This window comes from Pseudonaja textilis, unplaced genomic scaffold (genome assembly GCF_049901715.1).
Source record: "Pseudonaja textilis isolate UNSWEBS1 unplaced genomic scaffold, rPseTex1.2 PTEXSCF34, whole genome shotgun sequence".
NCBI lineage: Eukaryota > Metazoa > Chordata > Lepidosauria > Squamata > Elapidae > Pseudonaja > Pseudonaja textilis.
Genome location: NW_028262892.1, coordinates 142,048 through 159,926, shown reverse-complemented (window position 1 = coordinate 159,926; position 17,879 = coordinate 142,048). Strand labels below are relative to the sequence as shown.

At 45.1% G+C, this 17,879-nt stretch overlaps 1 protein-coding gene across 3 annotated transcripts; it reads left to right on the top strand.

The window, feature by feature from the left end:
* The first annotated feature begins 3,334 nt into the window (after window positions 1-3,334).
* On the top strand, window positions 3,335-16,399 carry LOC113450360 (uncharacterized). 3 transcript variants are annotated; one of them, XM_087919171.1, is made up of 6 exons: window positions 3,335-4,346; window positions 4,605-4,719; window positions 4,830-4,897; window positions 7,049-7,178; window positions 12,412-14,254; window positions 14,339-14,544. In XM_087919171.1, the coding sequence occupies exons 1-6, from the start codon at window positions 3,954-3,956 to the stop codon at window positions 14,397-14,399; spliced, it is 2,610 nt and encodes an 869-aa protein (XP_087775297.1). In that variant the 5' UTR covers window positions 3,335-3,953; the 3' UTR covers window positions 14,400-14,544. The 3 variants fall into 3 exon arrangements, with proteins under 3 accessions (XP_087775297.1, XP_087775296.1, XP_087775298.1); XM_087919170.1 differs by having other exon boundaries at window positions 3,339-4,346; window positions 12,412-16,399; XM_087919172.1 differs by lacking the exon at window positions 7,049-7,178 and having other exon boundaries at window positions 3,638-4,346; window positions 12,412-16,399.
* Window positions 16,400-17,879: the final 1,480 nt, after the last annotated feature.

The window sequence follows — 17,879 nt, the reverse complement described above, 5'->3', positions numbered from 1 at the left end:
CTTGCCATGTAGTGCAGCAGCTCTTCCCACGGCAGAATCTACCCATGAAATGAACACGTGTGTGTGTGTGTGTGTGTGGTTTCCTCGGACTTTTGAGCTGGAGCACCAATGGGAATTCTCCCTGCTTCCGCGTCATCAGTCTCCGGGCAGAGTCCTTTGTGACTTCACCTGAAGAAGGTAGTTCGAGGCATAGAACGAAAGTGAAAGTGGGCGGCGGGGGGGATCCCTTCAGTCTGGGTGCTGCAGCTCAAGGGGGGGATCATGGCAGGCCCTGCGGGGACCCTCCACTTTCTTTGCTCTCCTCACGATACTCAACTAGACTTTCCCCTATGTACATGCCAGGGATGAACTAGATGTCCGCTTATGTTCCCAAACTGCCCCCGTTTTTTCTCCCAGTGAGTTCAACAAAGTAGAAGGGAGGGAGGAACGGAAGAACAGAACAGCATGCAACAGAATAACAGAGTTGGAAGGGACCTTTGAGGTCTTCTACTCCAACCCCCTAGTCAGGCAGGAAACCCTTATTCCATTTCAGACCATCTCTTTAACAGATTAACAGAGCTGGAAGGGACACTGGAGGTCATTTAGTCCAACCCCACCCATCCCCAAAGCAGGAGATTTTGCACCCTTTCTGACAGAGGGCACTCCAGGCTCTTCTTAAAAGCTCCCACAACTTCTGAAGGCAACTCCTGTTCCACTGGTTGATGGCCCTCAAGGCCAGGAAGGGAATCTCTCCTTGGTCAGTTTCCTTGCGTCCTTTGTCCTCCTGCCTTCCGGGGCTTTGGAGAATAAGTTGACAGACAGACAGACATCTTATTGAGATCCACAACAGCGATCCTTGAACCAAAAACCGAACTGCTACCAGTATTTGCGGTGGGTCAGAAAACCCCACAGCGCTGGGGGTAGAACCGGCCCTCCGGCAGCCCCTTTGCCAGGAAGGGAGCCAAAGGCAGAAGATTCGGGGGGGGGGTTAGGGGTAGGAGGGCAGTGACCCCGTGTGTGTGTGTGTGTGTGTGTGTGTGTGTGTGTGTGTGTGTGTAGGCGCCCAATGACTCCCCAATCAAACCAGCTAAGAGACCCCCAAGTCTTTGCTGGCTGTGGGGCTGCGCCTCCCCTTCTCCCATCCACTGCAGCCCTACCGCACGCCGGATTGAGGGGGGGGGAGGGCAAAAGGAAGTCCATACTCCCCTCCAGGGCTGGCCTGAATCCCCCTTGACCTGCGGCCCCCCAAGACTAAAAAGATTCCCCCCTCCCCCTTTCGCTTCGCCCTCTGCAACGAACGACCTTCTCCATCTGAGGAAGTCAAGGGAGAATCTGCCCGGATACCGATGACATATGAGAAGAATTCCCATTGGTCCTTCCACTTTCATGGACCCTCCCAATCCCGAAGTTAGAGGAAATCACCCACTCCCCCAATCCAGACACACACACACCCATTCCGCCTCTGGGGTTGGGAGCCTCCATGTCTTTCACCACTTTCTTTGGGGGGCGCTTGTGGGGTGGCATTTTTGGGCTCTGCTGGGCTCCCCCTGGTGCTGCTGGTGGGGACGCTGGCCCGGATCCCCGGAAGCGAAGGTGGGGAAAGGAGAAACCCGAGGGAGCTGGGCGGGGAAGAAGGAGAGGGGCTGGGAGGGGAAGAAAAGGGTAAGAGACCCCCGTAATGGGAAAAGGGGTCACAGGCAAGAGTTGCCGGACCCTGAGCAGCCTTGATCTCTGTGTGGTCTCCACTCCCTTCCTCCCCCCACTTCACCCAAGGGGATGAAGAGAGATCGCCGTCTCCCTTCCTAGTGACAGTGGAAGGTGGCCGAACTGAGACAAGACGCCGTTACTGGGTGGGAGTGGGATCTTCCAGGCCCCGATTTAGATCTGGATCTGGAGCCCCCAAAGTCGGTTGCCTGGAAAGAGGAAGGAGGCGGGAAGCGAAAGAGGGAAACGGAGGCATTTCCAGAGCTTGAATCCACAAACGCCACCAAAAGTGGAAGAAAAATAGAATTTTTACAGCTTCAGAAACTTCCATTTTCCCCCCCTGAGGCTGTGAAAGTCAGGCAGGATTTCAGCCTTGCTCCCTTCTGGGGAAGGGCTGAATTTGGGGAGGAGACCAAGACTCCCTGTCCCCATAATCCCCCATTGCCCGATCAGGACCGGGGAGGGGGAGCCATGGGGTTGGGTGGACTGATGAATGGGGGGAAGTTCTGAATTGTCCCCCTCAATTGCCCCCCCCCAGATCTACGACTGTAAAGGGGCTGGAGACCCTCCCTTTGAGGTGGTCTTTGGGGGGCTTTTGGAGGGGAGAAGAGGGAGCCCCAAATCCTAGAAGGGCTGAAGATTAGGGGGAGGGGAAAAGTTGGGGGTAACCAGAGGAAGTGGGAGTTGAGGGGCTGGAAGACCCCAGAAGGATCCGTTTGGATGTCCCCATTGTTCCCCCTCCCCATATCGCCCCCCCAAAGGAAAAGAGAGAGAGAGGGAGGCATAAGATATTTGTCTTTATGCTACATTTTTTATGATGCCCATCTTGTCTGAAACGGTCTGAAGGGATTCCTGCCTGAGGAGGGGGTTGGACTAGATGACCTCCATGGTCCCTTCCGTTCTTCTGTTCTATGATGTCTCCCCTACAAGGGGACTCTGGGCGGCTTACAGGTTATGATTGGCCTCCCTCCTTCCCCGGCAGAGCCTTTCCGGGGGGGCTCCTCAGGAGAGGCCGGGGGTCCCTGCCCTTCCGCTGGGAGGCCGAGCCCGAGAAGGGCGGCTGCGCGGAGGGAGGCGGAGGAGGATCCGTCCTTTCCCCCCTCGGGGCCTCCCTACCCGCTTCCCTCCCGCCACCCCCGCCAGACCCGAGCTGGGCGTCCAAGCGAGGCTCCCGGTCCTCGTCTTCCCACCGCCCGGCCGTTTCTGAGGGGATTCGGCGCCTTTCGATGCCTCCTCCGATCTCCGCGCAGCCCTCAAGGCGGCGGTTCCTGAGGGAGGCGAGTTCGGATCCCCTCAAGAGGCTTTTTCCCTCCGTCTCCACCGACGGTTCCTGGGTAGGAAGGAGAGGAAGGCGGAGAAAGAGCCGCCTCCGAAGTCCTTGACAGAGAGCCACGGAGAGGAGCCTTTCCTGCTACTCCCAAGCCCATCATCCCCGCCCCCTCCCATGCGCTCCTCTTTCCCGCCCTTTCTAACCTCCTGGCCCTTTGCCCCCAATCCACCAGGGGGCGCCCTCCGCCAAGGGAAGGGAACTCCCAGGCGCTTCCCCATTGGGCCGCTGGAGGGCGAACGTCACGGCGGCCCTTCCTAGAGGAGGCGGCGGCGAAGGAAGTGACATCACTGAGCGTTTCCTCTCTAGGACACCGCACTCGCTCTTCTCAACCCCTGGAGCGCCGAAGGAAAAAAAGAGGCTGCGGGACAGTGGCGGGGGGACATCCAGACGTGCCCCGGTTGGGTGCGGGGGGCTCTTCCCGGGTCCCATACTCCCCAGCCGCCCTCTGCATGCGAAGGGAGGCACGGGGGCTGGCGGAGGCCCAGCAGGAGAGGAGAGAAGCCGTGGGAGGAGAAGGAGGAGGCAGGATTCGCATCGGGCTCCCCGAGGGGGCCATCCTGTCTCCGAAGGGGGAGAGAAACGGAAGGGGCGGCCTCTGCAGCTGTCTCCTTCCCGGCCCTGCTCGGGGGGGTCCTGGGCCCAGCGCTGGGAGGAGCCTCTTGGGGCTCCCTGCAGGTTGGGGGAAGGGGGTCCAGGGGCTGAATCCCCCTTTCTGATCCTGGGCGTCGGTTTTTCTCTCCCTCCCAGATCCGGAACGTCGGAGCCCTCAGCAGCCTTTGCAGGCCAGGATTTCCTCTGTGGGGGAAGGAAGGAAGAGAGCGGAAGGACCAGAAGGGATCCGTCCTGCAACCCAAAAAATGGTCCCATAAAGGAAGAGGCCCCTGGAGACGCCCCAGAGTCCCTGGAGACCTTTGGAGCTGCTCTGCCACAGAGAGGAAGGATGGAGGGGAGCGGAAAAGGCCCCGCAGCTCTTCAGCCTGGGAGCTGTGGGGAGAGCTGGACCAGAACCGGGCAGAAGGTCCTGCAGGAGGGAACCATCCTCCCTTCTGAAGTTCCGCCCTGGAGCTCCATCCAATGCTGGGAGGCTGAAGGTCCCCGAGGACTTTGCAGCCGACTCCATGACTTGTGCAGGCGATGGCTGAGGCCAGGAAAGCACAGCAAAGCCCAGATGCTGGACCTGGTGGTTCTGGAGCGGCTCTTGGCTCTTCTGCCCCCAGAGATGGAGGGCTGGGTGCGGGCGTGTGGAGCAGAGAGCAGCTCCCAGGCGGTGGCCCTGGCGGAAGGCTTCCTCCTGAGCCAGGCGGAGGAGCAGAAGGAGCAGCTCCAGCGGCAGGCAAGAGACTTTAGGGATCTGGGAAAGGAATAAATAGAGAAAGTGTTTGAATGCTTCACCCCTCCTTCCCAAACTTCTCCCACGTTCATAATTCATGGCAATTCTCCAGTTCTGGTGGGACATCGTTCCATTGTTTTCTCACTCAGCCACACAGATGGATATTGGGGGCTTTGAGGTTGTGTTCCAAGTATTAGAATCCACTTTAGTTCTTGTGATGTACATTAATTCTGCTTTTTTCTTTCTTCCTCTTATTTGAAGTGCTGCACTGTGGAGATCAGAGATCCTGAGGGAAAGAAGAACCCATCAAATCCCCCTCAGGAGCTATTTTTCAGGAGGATCCCTTGGGAAGATCCAAGTCAGGACACCTCAGGAGGTAATGGAAGATCCTCCAGTTACCCATCTGTCTTCCCCTCCCTCCTCTACTATAGAATGCCTCGTCCTATTTTGTTAATTATGCATTTTGAAATTATTTATTCCTTACAGAGGAGCAAAGAATGAAGCTTTCTGGTTTTTATGATGGAGATGAAACAGCGATTGAACCTCCAAATCAAGTAAGGAAGGGAAAAGATATTAGATTTTTATTCTCCCTTCAGGAAGTGAAATGGGTGTGCAGAGGGCTTTCTCCTTCTATTACCATCTCCCTTGTTTGTCCTGGATTATTTTTGTGTTCTTCCACAACATGGAGACCGGAATAGCAGGTTCAAGTTGCTGTCGGCCAGCATAGCTTCCTCTGGTTATCTTGTTCTGCTAGGTTCTCCTCCATCTTGGAGTTTACAAGAAGCAATTTTTAAAAAGTCCTTCAAGAAATAGGAATAAAAGTATAACGGTGGCAGGAACTTCTAGAGACCCAAATTTTTGGTAATTCTTTGACTCGCAATTGTGCAAGGCTAATGAAATATAAATACTCACATTGCCACATTACCATTTTTAAAAACCCTTAAAAACCGGGGTCTGCACAAAACCATGTGGGCTATTGCATTTTGCACCAACTGGGGACCCCAGATGTAGAGGGCATTGCAGTAGTCAAGATGGGAAATGACTAGGGTACGAGTGACTGTGAGTAGGGAATGTTGGTCCAGGAAACGTGTAACTGGAGCACAACCCGCAGATGCACGAAGGCCCTCCTGGCCACGACTGCCACTGCTCTTCAAGCAAGGAGTCGTGGGTCCAGGAAAACCCCTAGATTACACACAGGGTCTGTTTGGGGTAGTGCTACCCCATCCAAGACTAAAGGTGGCAATTCTACCTGAGCCAACAAACCCCAAACCCAGAGCGACTCAGTCTTGCAAGGGTTTAGTTTCAACCCGTTGCACCCCATCCAGCCCCTAATAGCCTCCAGACACTGCGAGAGGGAGGACACAGCAACACTTAACTCATCACGGGCCGAGACATACAGCTGGGTATCATCAGCATATTGGTGATACCTCAGTCCGTGGTGAGTGGTGATCTCATCCAGCGGCTTCATATAAATGTTGAAAAGGAGCGGAGAGAGTACCGAGCCCTGCGGAACTCCGTAAAGCAGTGGGTGAGGGCTGGTTCTCTCCCTCCTATCAACACTGACCGAGAGTGGCCACAGAGGAACAAAGTGAACCAGGATAACACAAAGCCTCCGATTCCCTCCCCTGAAGCCGCCCAAGGAGAATCTCATGGTTGATGGTATCGTAATTATTGAAAGACACTGAAGGTTTTGTAGAATCAATCAATTTGATAAAACTTCCCCAAATATTTCTCCAGTGATAGCAATTTTCAGATTTGCCTGTTTTCTCACCTAAAATTAGTTCTTGTGTGACGCACAGCCATTTAACTTAGTGCATATCTCTGCTTTGGGAATTTGGGATCAATGGAACAGAATAACATACTTGGAGGTCTTCTAGTCCACCCCCCTGCTCATAGAGGAAGCTCTATAACATATCAGATAAACGGCTGTCCAATTTCTTCATAAACACCTCCAGTGTTGGAGCACCCACAATTTCTGGAGGGAAGTCATTCCACTGATTAATTGTTTTCACTGTCAGGAACTTTCTCTTTACTTGTAGGATGTTTCTTTCCTTGAATAGTTTCCATCCATTGCTTCTTGGAACACTGCTGTCATGTCACTAGACATCCTCAATTCCAGCCACCGTACTTTATATGTTTTAGCCTCCAGTCCACTAATAATTTTTGTTGCTCTTCTCTGCACTCTTTCTAGAGTCTCAAGATCTTTTTTACATCTGGCAATGAAAATTGGATATAATATTCCAAGTGTGGCCTTACCAAGGCATTATAAAGTGGTACTAACACTTCATGTCATCTTGATTCCATTCCTCTTAATGGAGCCTATGATTCTGTTGGGTGTTTTGGGGAGGCAACTGTGGTATAGTGCTGACTCATGTTTAAGTGGTTGTCCACTAGGACTCCAAGATCCCTGTTGCACTTACTACTGTTAAGCCAGGTATCACCTATTCTATGCCATTGCATTTGGTTTTCCTTTTGCAAATGTAGAACCTTGCATTTCTCACTGTTGATTTCGTTTTGTTAGATGGGGCCCAATTTGTCGATCCTTCTGTATCTCTGAGCTTATCTTCTGGAGTGTTGGTATTCCTGTCAATTTGGTCTTGTCTCCAAATTTGATGTGTTCCCCTTCTATCCTCTTGTCTAAATGAATGATGGAGATGAACAGATCTTGCGAATCCTCCTGTTCTATTCTTTTTTTCCATGTCCAGGAGGGTCTTGTGTCCTTCAAAGAGGTGGCTGTGTATTTCTCTGAGGAGGAATGGTCTCGGCTGGATGCTGACCAGAAAGCGCTGCATTCGGATGTCATGCTTGAAAACCATAGGAGCGTGGTCTCTCTGGGTAAGAGTTTTCTGATCCCTAGTCAGAGAATTCAAGAAGACAGATTCTAGTTAGTTTTTTATTTAAAAACCACTGATCAGATATCATCTCCTGGGAGGTAGAAGGAAAGGATCTGGCCTTCTTGTGCTCCAAGGAAGGAAAGAGTCAATATCTCTTTGCTTAGATGTTTTCTGTTCCATTTCTTATCTGTATTTTTCCATTTCCATTTGCGAGGAGTGTGTTGTCATTTGTCCTCTAAAATTGTGTGTGAGCAGAACTTTCATGCTCAGCCCATGGAAGACCATTCTCCCAATCCAATTCAAGAATGAAGGCCTCAGGCAGTGTGACGCTGAGCATCCTAGGGTACAGTTATGATAGTTCACTTAGCGACTATTCCAAATTACCACCAGCCCTCCCCCAAGTAGAGACCCAGTCCCGTAATTATGAGTGTTGCAGCAACACGACCATCGTTCACACTTACGAATGACAACAGAGGCATTGCAACATTCACCCTACCTATTCCCTCACCCCACCTCGCTGGAACTTACCATATTTTTCAGACTGTAAGATGCACTCCCCTCCACCCCAGAATAAAAGTGGGTGGAAATGTCTGTGTGTCTTATAGAATGAATATGGCCCTGTTTTTGGCTTTCCAAACCCTCCGTGTTTCCTGTTTTTGCCTTCCCTTGTATCCAGAAGCACTCCGCAGGCCAAAAATGGCCCCCATTTTGCCCTCCGGAGTCCTCTGCGGGTTCCATTTGTGTCTTCCCCGGCATTGGAAAGACTGAAAACGGGACGCTCAGATGCACAAAAACGAGCCTGTTTTTGGCCTGCAGGGTGGGCAAACACAGGACGCACAGAGGCCAAAAACTTTTTTTTTCTTGTTTTCTTTCTCTAAACCTAGATGTTTCTTATAGTCTGAAAAATACAGTACCTTGCTATGAATTGGCGAACCATGGGATCCTTTCCCTACTTTGTTGCATTTGCAGAAAAAAGAAGCCTAAATTAGTGAGAGACACGTGAGATCAGTAGTGGGAAACCTAGCACTATTGATCTCACGTGATCTCGCACTACAGTGCTTTAGGCCTCTGTTCTCTGCTAACCAAGGCCTGCACAAGATCCAGGGCAAAAGTCTTTGCAAAGAGAGGGAAGTCCTCTTCATTTTCAAAGACTTTTGCCCTGGATCTCGTGCAGTCCTTAGTTCTTTTTTTAAAATAATTAATTAATTAAAAAAAAATACTTTATTGAATACAAAAGTTTAAAATATACAAATATACAAAAGTGAAAGGTAGAAAGTCATACAAATAAAGATTCTGTAGTAAAACTAATCATCTTTTTTGTCTAATACATTTTGATAGTGTTTTAAATATCTCGTAAAGAGTATTAAATGGCAGTTACTTTCTGTTTCATATAAACTGCTTATTATCTATCCTGTATGATACATGTTAGTTTATTATTATTGTTGGGTTGTAACTATTTTATAGATAAGTCTTTTCTATAACTTAAAGAGAAAAAGGAATAAAACTATTTATAAATTTCTAACCTTTAGCAGATATATAGTAATATGTTTCATAGGTTTCCATATGTCCCCTTATTTTATGCATTATTTTTTTTACGGTCTATCCAATCATACCATTTATCCCAAATCAAAAAGTATTCGGAATCATCCTTTCCTTTTAATGTAAGCCTCTCCATTTTGGCGCATTCATATATTTTCTGAATAATAAAACCTATAGGTGGTAAATTGGGCGTTTTCCAGTATTGTGCTGGTGAGATTCATGCCACTGTTAATGTATGAATAATCAAGTACATTATTTTGAGGGAATAGTTCCTTTTAATTATACCCAGGAGGTACAATTCAGGTTTCCATTCCAATCCACCTTGGATGGTTTCCTCTATCCATATTTTAATCCTAATCCAGAATTTTTTAACTTTTGGGATGTCCACCAGAGATAGAAGAAAGTACCATGATTTCCCTTACATTTCCAACAGGTCAGGTTTGCGGTTGGATACATTTTTGCCAGTCTAGAGAGTGCCAGATGCTCTATATTATAGCCAAAGTTTTTTGCCCATGCTATCATTGGACCTTTCACAATTTCCTCCGCTAATTCATATGTTATTAGATAATTGTATAATTTAGATATCATTTTTTTCCTAGACCCAAGAGTATTTTATCGAGTTGAGTATTTTTTGTTTCTAGTCCAAATTCTTTTAAATCCCAATCGCATCTCATTGTTATTTGGAAATAGGACTAACAATGTATACTTATTTTTTGGGTTTCTAATTATTGAATTGATTTCCCTTCCTTAACTAAAATTTGGGGGTACTTAAGTTTTTTGCTAATATCCATTATGTTGGGATGAAACATTGCCTCCATTGTTGATAGCCACATCGGGATTTTAGTGTAATGGTTTCCCCTAATAACTGTCCATATTTTAATCAAAGATTTATGCAGGGTATGTCTATAGAAATATGAGTGACCTTTACTATTAGGGTTCTATAAAAAGGCATGCCACTTTTATCCATACTAACAACGTCGCTCTATAGTAGATCTCCCAGGCAGGAAGTCCAAACCTGCCTCTGCTTTTATTATCTTGTAAGTGAATTCTTTTAATTCTTAATTTCTTACCTGCCCAAATGAATTTCATAGTAATTTTGTCAAATTCTTAAAAAAAAAATCTAATAATATTGGGATCATTTGAAATAAATATAACAGTTTCGGTAGAACATTCATCTTGATCGTAGCTATTCTACCTAATAGCGAGATTTGCAATTTACTCCAATTTTCCAGATCTCTTCCAATTTGTTGTAAAAAAAATTTATAGTTATATTCCTTCAGAATTAAAGTTGTAGATCTTAACCATATGCCTAAATAGTTAATCTTATTTACAATTTGTAGTCCCATTGTTTTCTCTAAGTCTTTTTGTCTATTATTTGTTAAATTTTTGACTAACATTTTAGTCTTTTCTTTCTTAATTTTCAACCCTGCTAATTCACCACGTTTGTCAGTTTCCCTTAATAATGTTGGTCCTGAATCTATTGGATCTTCTATAATAAATACCATATCGTCCACGAATGCTTGTAATTTATATTCTTGTCTTTTAATCTTTGTTCCTTTAATTTCTTTATTCAGTCTAATTCTATCCAATAATGTTTCTAATATTACTATAAAAAGCAGAGGAGACAGTGGGCATCCTTGCCTGACTTTTTTTCTTATCTCAAATGGATTAGTAAATTCTCCATTTACTTGCCTTCTGTTTAGAGTAGATTGAATTTAGCATTTTTGCAAAATTATGACCAAATTCCATTAGATTGATCTGATGTGTCATAAAATCCCAATTAAGGTTATCAAAGGCCTTTTGCGCATCCAGGAAGGCAAGGGCCACTTGACTTCCGGTAGCGGATGTAGTGTTCTCTCTTTCAAATATTTTTCTATTTTGTTCAAATCGACTATGTCTTGATTATATAAATTCTCAAAGTAATCTCTTACAATTATTTTCTTTTTTTCTAAATCCATCTCTACAGTTCTATTATTGTCTTCCAATTAGTATACTGTCCTTTTTGGTTTTCTTTTTTCTACTTATACTCTAACCATCTATCGGGTTTATTTGCGTATTCGAAATGATTTTTTTTTTAATGTATTATATAAGTCTTGGTTAGATCTTCCTGGTCTAAAATATTCATTTCGAGTTTAAGTAGTGCCAGATCATTTGTAATTTGTTCGTCCCCTGGAGCTTTCATTAATTTATCTTCTAAATCTTTTATTCTTTTTGTTAATGTATTTTGGTTCTTCCACCTTTCCTTATTTCTATTGGCTGTGTAAGATATTGATATTCCCCTTAAATATGCCTTCATTGTGTCCCAGAGATTTTGCAACGAGGTATCCTGTTTTTTATTATATTTTAAAAATACCTCTAATTCTTCCCTAATTTTTGATTATACCCTTTTTCTTTCAATAGTTGTGGATTAAGTGTCTACCTACTTTTCTTATGAGTTTGGTCCTTCCAAATTATCTGCAAAGGGTTGTAATCTGCCCAGATATTAATTAGTATCTCTATGTTTTGTATTTTCTTGAATAAATCACTGTTCACCCATGCCATATCCAGTCTTGACCAAGATTTGTGTGGATTGGAAGTGAATTGAGTCACCCCTGGGTTCAACTTCCTCCATGCATCTATTAAGTCTAATTCTTTGGCCATATCAAAAAAGCTTTTGGGCAATATATTCCATTTTTTTATATATTTTTGGTCACTGGCAAAATCCTGTTTATTATTAGTGATTGCATTGTAATCGCCAATTATACAGATCCTAGGATTGCCTAATTCTATTACTTTCTCATATAGGGTTTTATAAAATTCATTCTGATTTTTATTGGGGGCATATATCCCAACTAATAAAATATATTTATTCTCTATAACCACCTCTACAATTAATATTCTCCCCGTCTTATCATAAATCAATTTCAACCTTATTTCTTCTTTAATATATAATACTACTCCTCTCAGTTCTTAAAGAATACAGGCCTAAAGTACTTTAGTGCTAGATCACATGAGATTAGTAGCCTGAGATCTTGCACTACTGATCGTGTGATCTCGCACTAAAGTACTTTAGGCCTCCATTTTCTGCAAACCGACACCTTTGCCAGATCTGGCCAAAGTGCCCTTGCAAGCCGATTGGACTTTGGGGCAGCGAAATAGCCATTCCTGAAGCATCCCAATCTTTCCAGTCTCAGCACGAACAACGTTTACAAGGCAATGGGAGGCTTCAAGCAAGGGATTTATCTCCAAAATCTCATCGCTGGGATTGAGGAAGAGGCCAAGTGGGGGTCCCACCTGCCAGACCGACGCAGTGGAGCAGCTGCTCCAATGTACAATGGGGAAGAAAGAACTTGTTTCAAAATCGTTTCAGTTTTCACAGGCTTCTGCTGAAATTAACCCACCCCAATAAATCTTAAGTTTTCTCCTAATTCCTCCTTGGATGTTTCCCTTGATTATTCCTTAACTCAGAACTGACCCTGAGTCACATTTGCATATATATAGATAATTGTAAAGAAAGAGATGTTTTCCAGATATTTCCAAAGCTTTCGTGATTCATGAATATAGAAACCATCATGTCTATATCACACCACTGTAGGCATGCAAACACACAACCTATGGAAATTTGGAGAAATTCAGAAGGAAATTCACTTGACTTTCTATACTTTGATCTTTTTCTCTAACCTTGTCATCATTTTCATTTCCCTTTTGCTTTGAAGGTAATAATGGGCAGGATAATCAAGATTCCTGTGAACTATTCCAAGTGATCAACGCTAAAGATGGAATGGAGAAGTTTGGAATTCAAATGGAATTCGAAAACCGCAAGAGAAACCAATCAAAGAATTGGAATCTGGGAAGCTCATCTTCCACTGATGTTCCGATGCAAGACTTTCTTGCCCAACAAGAGAAAATAAGGAAAAAATATACCGGAAAAAGTGTGAAGCTAATCAAAGCTAAAGTACAAGTAAATAAACTCTATTTAACCCAAAACAAAGAAGAAGATGCTATAAGAAGATACAATGGACAAAATTACAATGGGACATTCTTTCCTTCTCTTGGGAATAAGTTCCTTACATCTCAAAAAGTGATTGATGTAAAAGGGAAGCCGTATAAATGTTTGGAATGTGGAAAATGTTTTAGAATAAGCAGGCAACTTACTTCCCATGAAAGGATCCACACAGGGGAGAAGCCGTACAAATGCATAGAGTGTGGAAAGAGGTTTACTCATGGCAATGGACTTATAAGCCACAAGAAGATCCACTCAGGAGAGAAACCATTTAAATGCATGGAGTGTGGAAAGACCTTTGCTCATAGCAATACACTTACTGTCCATAATAGGATCCACACAGGGGAGAAACCATATAAATGCATGGAATGTGGGAAGATGTTTGCTCATGACAATGGACTTAAGAGCCACAAAATGATCCACTCAGGAGAGAAACCATATAAATGTATGGAATGTGGAAAGACCTTTGCTCATAGCAGTACACTTACTTCCCATGAAAGGATCCACACAGGGGAAAAGCCATATAAATGTATGAAATGTGGAAAGATGTTTACTTGTGGCAGTGGACTTAGAATCCACAAAAATATCCACTCAGTAGAGAGGCCATTTAAATGCATGGAATGTGGAAAGACCTTTGCTCATAGATGTAATCTTATTTCCCATAAGAGGATCCACACTGGGGAGAAACCATATAAATGTATGGAGTGTGGAAAGACATTTACTCAATGCAGTGGTCTTAGAAACCATAAAAAGATCCACTCAGGAAAGAAGTCATTTAAATGCATGGAATGTGGCAAGACCTTTGCTCATAGATGTCATCTTATTTCCCATAAAAGAAACCACAAAGGGAAGAAGCCATATAAATGCATGGAGTGTGGAAAGTCCTTTCCTCGAAGAGGTTATCTTATTTCCCATAAGAGGATCCACACAGGGGAGAAACCGTATAAATGCATGGAGTGTGGAAAGACCTTTACTGAGAGCTGTGGACTTAGAAGACACAAAAAGATCCACTCAGGAGAGAAGCCATTTAAATGCACAGAATGTGGAAAGACCTTTGCTCATAGATGTAATCTTATTTCCCATAAAAGAAGCCACAAAGGGGAGAAGCCATATAAATGCATGGAATGTGGAAAGAGTTTTGCTCATAGTGGTACACTTACTGCCCATAATAGGATCCACACAGGGGAGAAGCCATATAAATGCATGGAATGTGGAAAGACCTTTGCTTATAGTAGTGGACTTAGAAGACATGAAAAGATCCACTCAGGAGAGAAGCCATTTAAGTGCACACAATGTGGAAAGACCTTTGCTAGTAAATGTAATCTTATTTCCCATAAAAGAAGCCACACGGGGGAGAAACCATATAAATGCATGGAATGTGGAAAGAGTTTTGCTCATAGTTGTACACTTACTTCTCATGAAAGGATCCACACAGGGGAGAAGCCGTATAAATGCATAGAATGTGGAAAGACATTTACTCATGGCAATGGACTTACTGCCCATAATAGGATCCACTCAGGAGAGAAACCATATAAATGCATGGAGTGTGGAAAGACCTTTGCTCGGAGAGGTCATCTTATTTCCCATGAGATGATCCACACAGGGGAGAAGCCGTATAAATGCATGGAGTGTGGAAAGACCTTTGCTCATAGTAGTGGACTTAGAAGACATGAAAAGATCCACTCAGGAGTGGCCATTTAAATGCACACAATGTGGAAAGACCTTTGCTCGTAAATGTAATCTTATTTCCCATAAAAGAAGCCACGCAGGGGAGAAACCAATGCATGGGATGTGGAAAGAGTTTTGCTCAGAAAGGTCATCTTACTTCTCATAAAAGATCTATGCTCAGGAGCAATACAGCAATAGCAATTCTACTTAGACTTATATACCACTGCACAATGTTTTACCACATTCTCTGAGCAGTTTACAAAGTCAGCATATGGTCCCCAGCAATCTGAGTCCTCTTTTTAGCAACCTCAAAAGGATGAACGACTGAATTAACCACGAGACAGTGAGGATCGAACTCTGTGGGAAATTAGCCTGTAATATTGCATTCTAACTGCTGACCTACTTTCAACTCAAAACATTTCTATGCCTGTTTTATAGTTGCCAACAGAAGGGGGGGGGGTTTGAAGGAGCTGTGCAGCATTTTGCAATGGAAAGTGCATTCCATTCATATCTTGCAAAGAAGCCACGAGTTTCTGCCACGCAAATCTCTAATTGGAGAACATGATTGAGGACTCTTGGCTATGGATGTGTTTTGCTGGAGAATATGAATTATGATACATCCTGAGGGGTGGGGGGAAAACCAGGGTCAAGGGTGACAGCTACATACAGGTCATGCCCATATGTTGCTCCTAATGAATTCTTTGAAGTTTTTCAAAGTTTGGCTCAAGGTTCATGATTTAATTTCAGCAATCGCTGGAATCCTGACACCCACCATGTCTCTATAGATTTGTATGCATATTGTGCCTTTCTGATCCAAGTGAGACAAGGTTGAATCCAACAAAATGAAACTTAATGTGGAGAAAAGTAAGATTTTACACCTGGGCAGGAAAAACATTACATAAAAACTGCTGTCAAGGTTCCAACTGATGCCCTAATTAAATTATGAGCCTCAAGCCAAGTTTCAAAAGAAATCCACTGTTCCAAGTGAAGCCAAATCTGATCCCAAGTAATTTATGTTCCAGCTCTGGTTCCCTCCTCCCCCTCAAAAGTGTGTCATCAGCCAGATTCTCCAATGAAGAAATTTTGTGGGTTGTAGCGATTACTCCACTCTGGCCACTATGGGTAACTGCAGGGACGGCCTTGACAGATATGTCTGGAATGTGCTTTTGTTTTGACTGACATGCTGCCTTGCGGCAGCTGCAGTGTTCGTTTTCCATCCCCCTTATCTGCAACTTGAAAGCAGGCCAGGGATGCTTTGCGAGTTGACACCTGGCTCAAAAACTCTGAGAGGGACCATCCGAATGGATGACTGACTAAACATGAGTCCCGTGTGCGAGGCAGCAGCCAAAAAAGCTAATATAATCCTTGATTGCACAAACAGGCATAGAATCAAAATCACGTGAAGTATTAGTACCGTTTTATAAAGCCTTAGTAAGACCACACCTGGAATTCTGCATCCAGTTTTGGTCATCACATTACAAAAAAGTCGTTTAGACTTTGGAGAAAGTGGAAAGAAGAGCAGCTAAGATGATTAAAGGCCTGAAGATCGAAACATGAAGAACAGTTGCAAGACTTGGGTTTGGCTGATCCTACAGAAAAGGATTAGGATTGACAGGACAGCAGTATTCCAGTACTTGAGAGGCTGCCACAAAGGGGGGGGGAGGGGGGCAATTTATTTTCCAAAGCACCAGAGGGCAGGACAAGAAACAATGCATGTAAAATCATCGAGAAGCAACCTCGAATTAACGAGAATCTTCCTTAAAATTAAGACAATTAACCATTAGAACAGCTTTCCTTCAGACATTGCGGTTGCTTCATCATTGGACGTTTTAAAAAAGAGACAGAATAGAATTTAGAATAGAATAGAATAGAATTCTTTATTGGCCCAATGTGATTGGATTTTGTGCTCAAGGCAGAAAAAATGAAATGTGAAGTGGGATTTGTTGATTAAGTTAGGTTTCTGTTATAGAAATGTGCTGAATTTATGAAAAATGTAAGGGAAATAAAATTTGAAGCTGTAATTTCACTTTGTAGTTTACTGTCTGAAAAAGGCTTTTATTTCCCTTTCCGCCACCTCCTTTATCTGACAATTCCCCTTCCTTTTTTTTTTCTCCTTTCCCATTTGCCTACTATAATTTTCTGTTTTTATATCATGACAATCTTAATTAAAAATAAATAGCCTATTGTTTTAGGGACGCTACCTGTTCCATAGCCGAAATAGGCCAATTCCTGGAGAAAAGCTCCGCTCAGTATATCGGCACTTTTTATACTGGCAAAATTTCTTCCAAAATGTCACTTTACATATTTTTCTGCTGAAAGGAAACCTTTGAAATGATAGCAAACATAGAAGTTATTCCGAAGAAAGGAGCTGAAAGAGGAGAAGAAACTAGGAAAAGTGGGGGTGGGGGAGGATTCCTTCCCATTTGGGGCCGAGGGGCGGGGAGGAGCCACTTTGTCCAGATGTTGCGAGCAAAGAGACACGCGGAGGATTCCCCTGGGAAAGTGGGGAGGGGAGGCTGGGAAGATCCGGGTCCTTCCTCCTCCAGCGCAGAAAGTCTTCCCATGGTAGAGATCTTCCTCTGTGAATTGAATGGGTGGAGGGGGGGAGCCTTTTTCTCGAACTTTTGATATGGGAGGGCCAGAACCATTGGGAATTCTCCCTGCGTGAGCGTCACCGGTCTCCGGGTAGAGTCCTTCGTGACTTCACCTGAAAGAGGAGGGAGGATCCCTTCAGTTTTGGCGGGCTTCAGCTCAAGGCTGTTCATGACAGCCCCAGAAGGGATCCTCCACTTTCTCTGTTCTCTTCACGATTTTCTGTCAGAGATTCCCGCTTCCCCCACCATTATTCCCCCATTCATATCAACAACCGCCCTTCTTGAACCAAAAGCCAACCTTCTGGCGGTGGGTTAGAAAACCCCACAGCGCTGGGGTTGAAACCGGCTGTCCGGCAGCCCCTTTGCCAGGAAGGGAGCCAAAGTCTTTGTGGGGGCGTGGAGGGCAGTGGCCCCCATGTGATTGGGGGAGGGGCACTCCTATCAACTGTGTGTGTGTGTGTGTGTGAAGGCTCCTGAGGACTCCCCAATCAACTCCCGAGTCCTTGCTGGCTGTGGGGGCTCTGCCTCCCCTTCTCTCAACCACCGCCACCCCACTCCACGTCGGAGTGGAGGGGAAGGGCAAAAGGAATCCCACACTCCCCTCCAGGGCTGACCTGAACCCCCCCCTTGACCTGCGGCCCCCATGTGACTGAAAAGATCTCACCTCCCACTTTCTCTGCTCCTCTCTCTCTGCGCTGAACTACGGTCCAAGGAAATTCTGCCAGGACACTGATGGCGCTACAGAAGGGAGGATTCCCATTGGTCCTTCTGCTTTTCTGGGCTCTCCCAATTCCGAAATCCGAGGAAAACTCCTCCCACCCCCATCCAGACCCCACCCTGATTCCGGCTGGGAGGCAAAGTCCTGATGATTAAAGGCGGGGATGGGGGAACAGATGTCTCACTTTTTCCAAGGACCGAG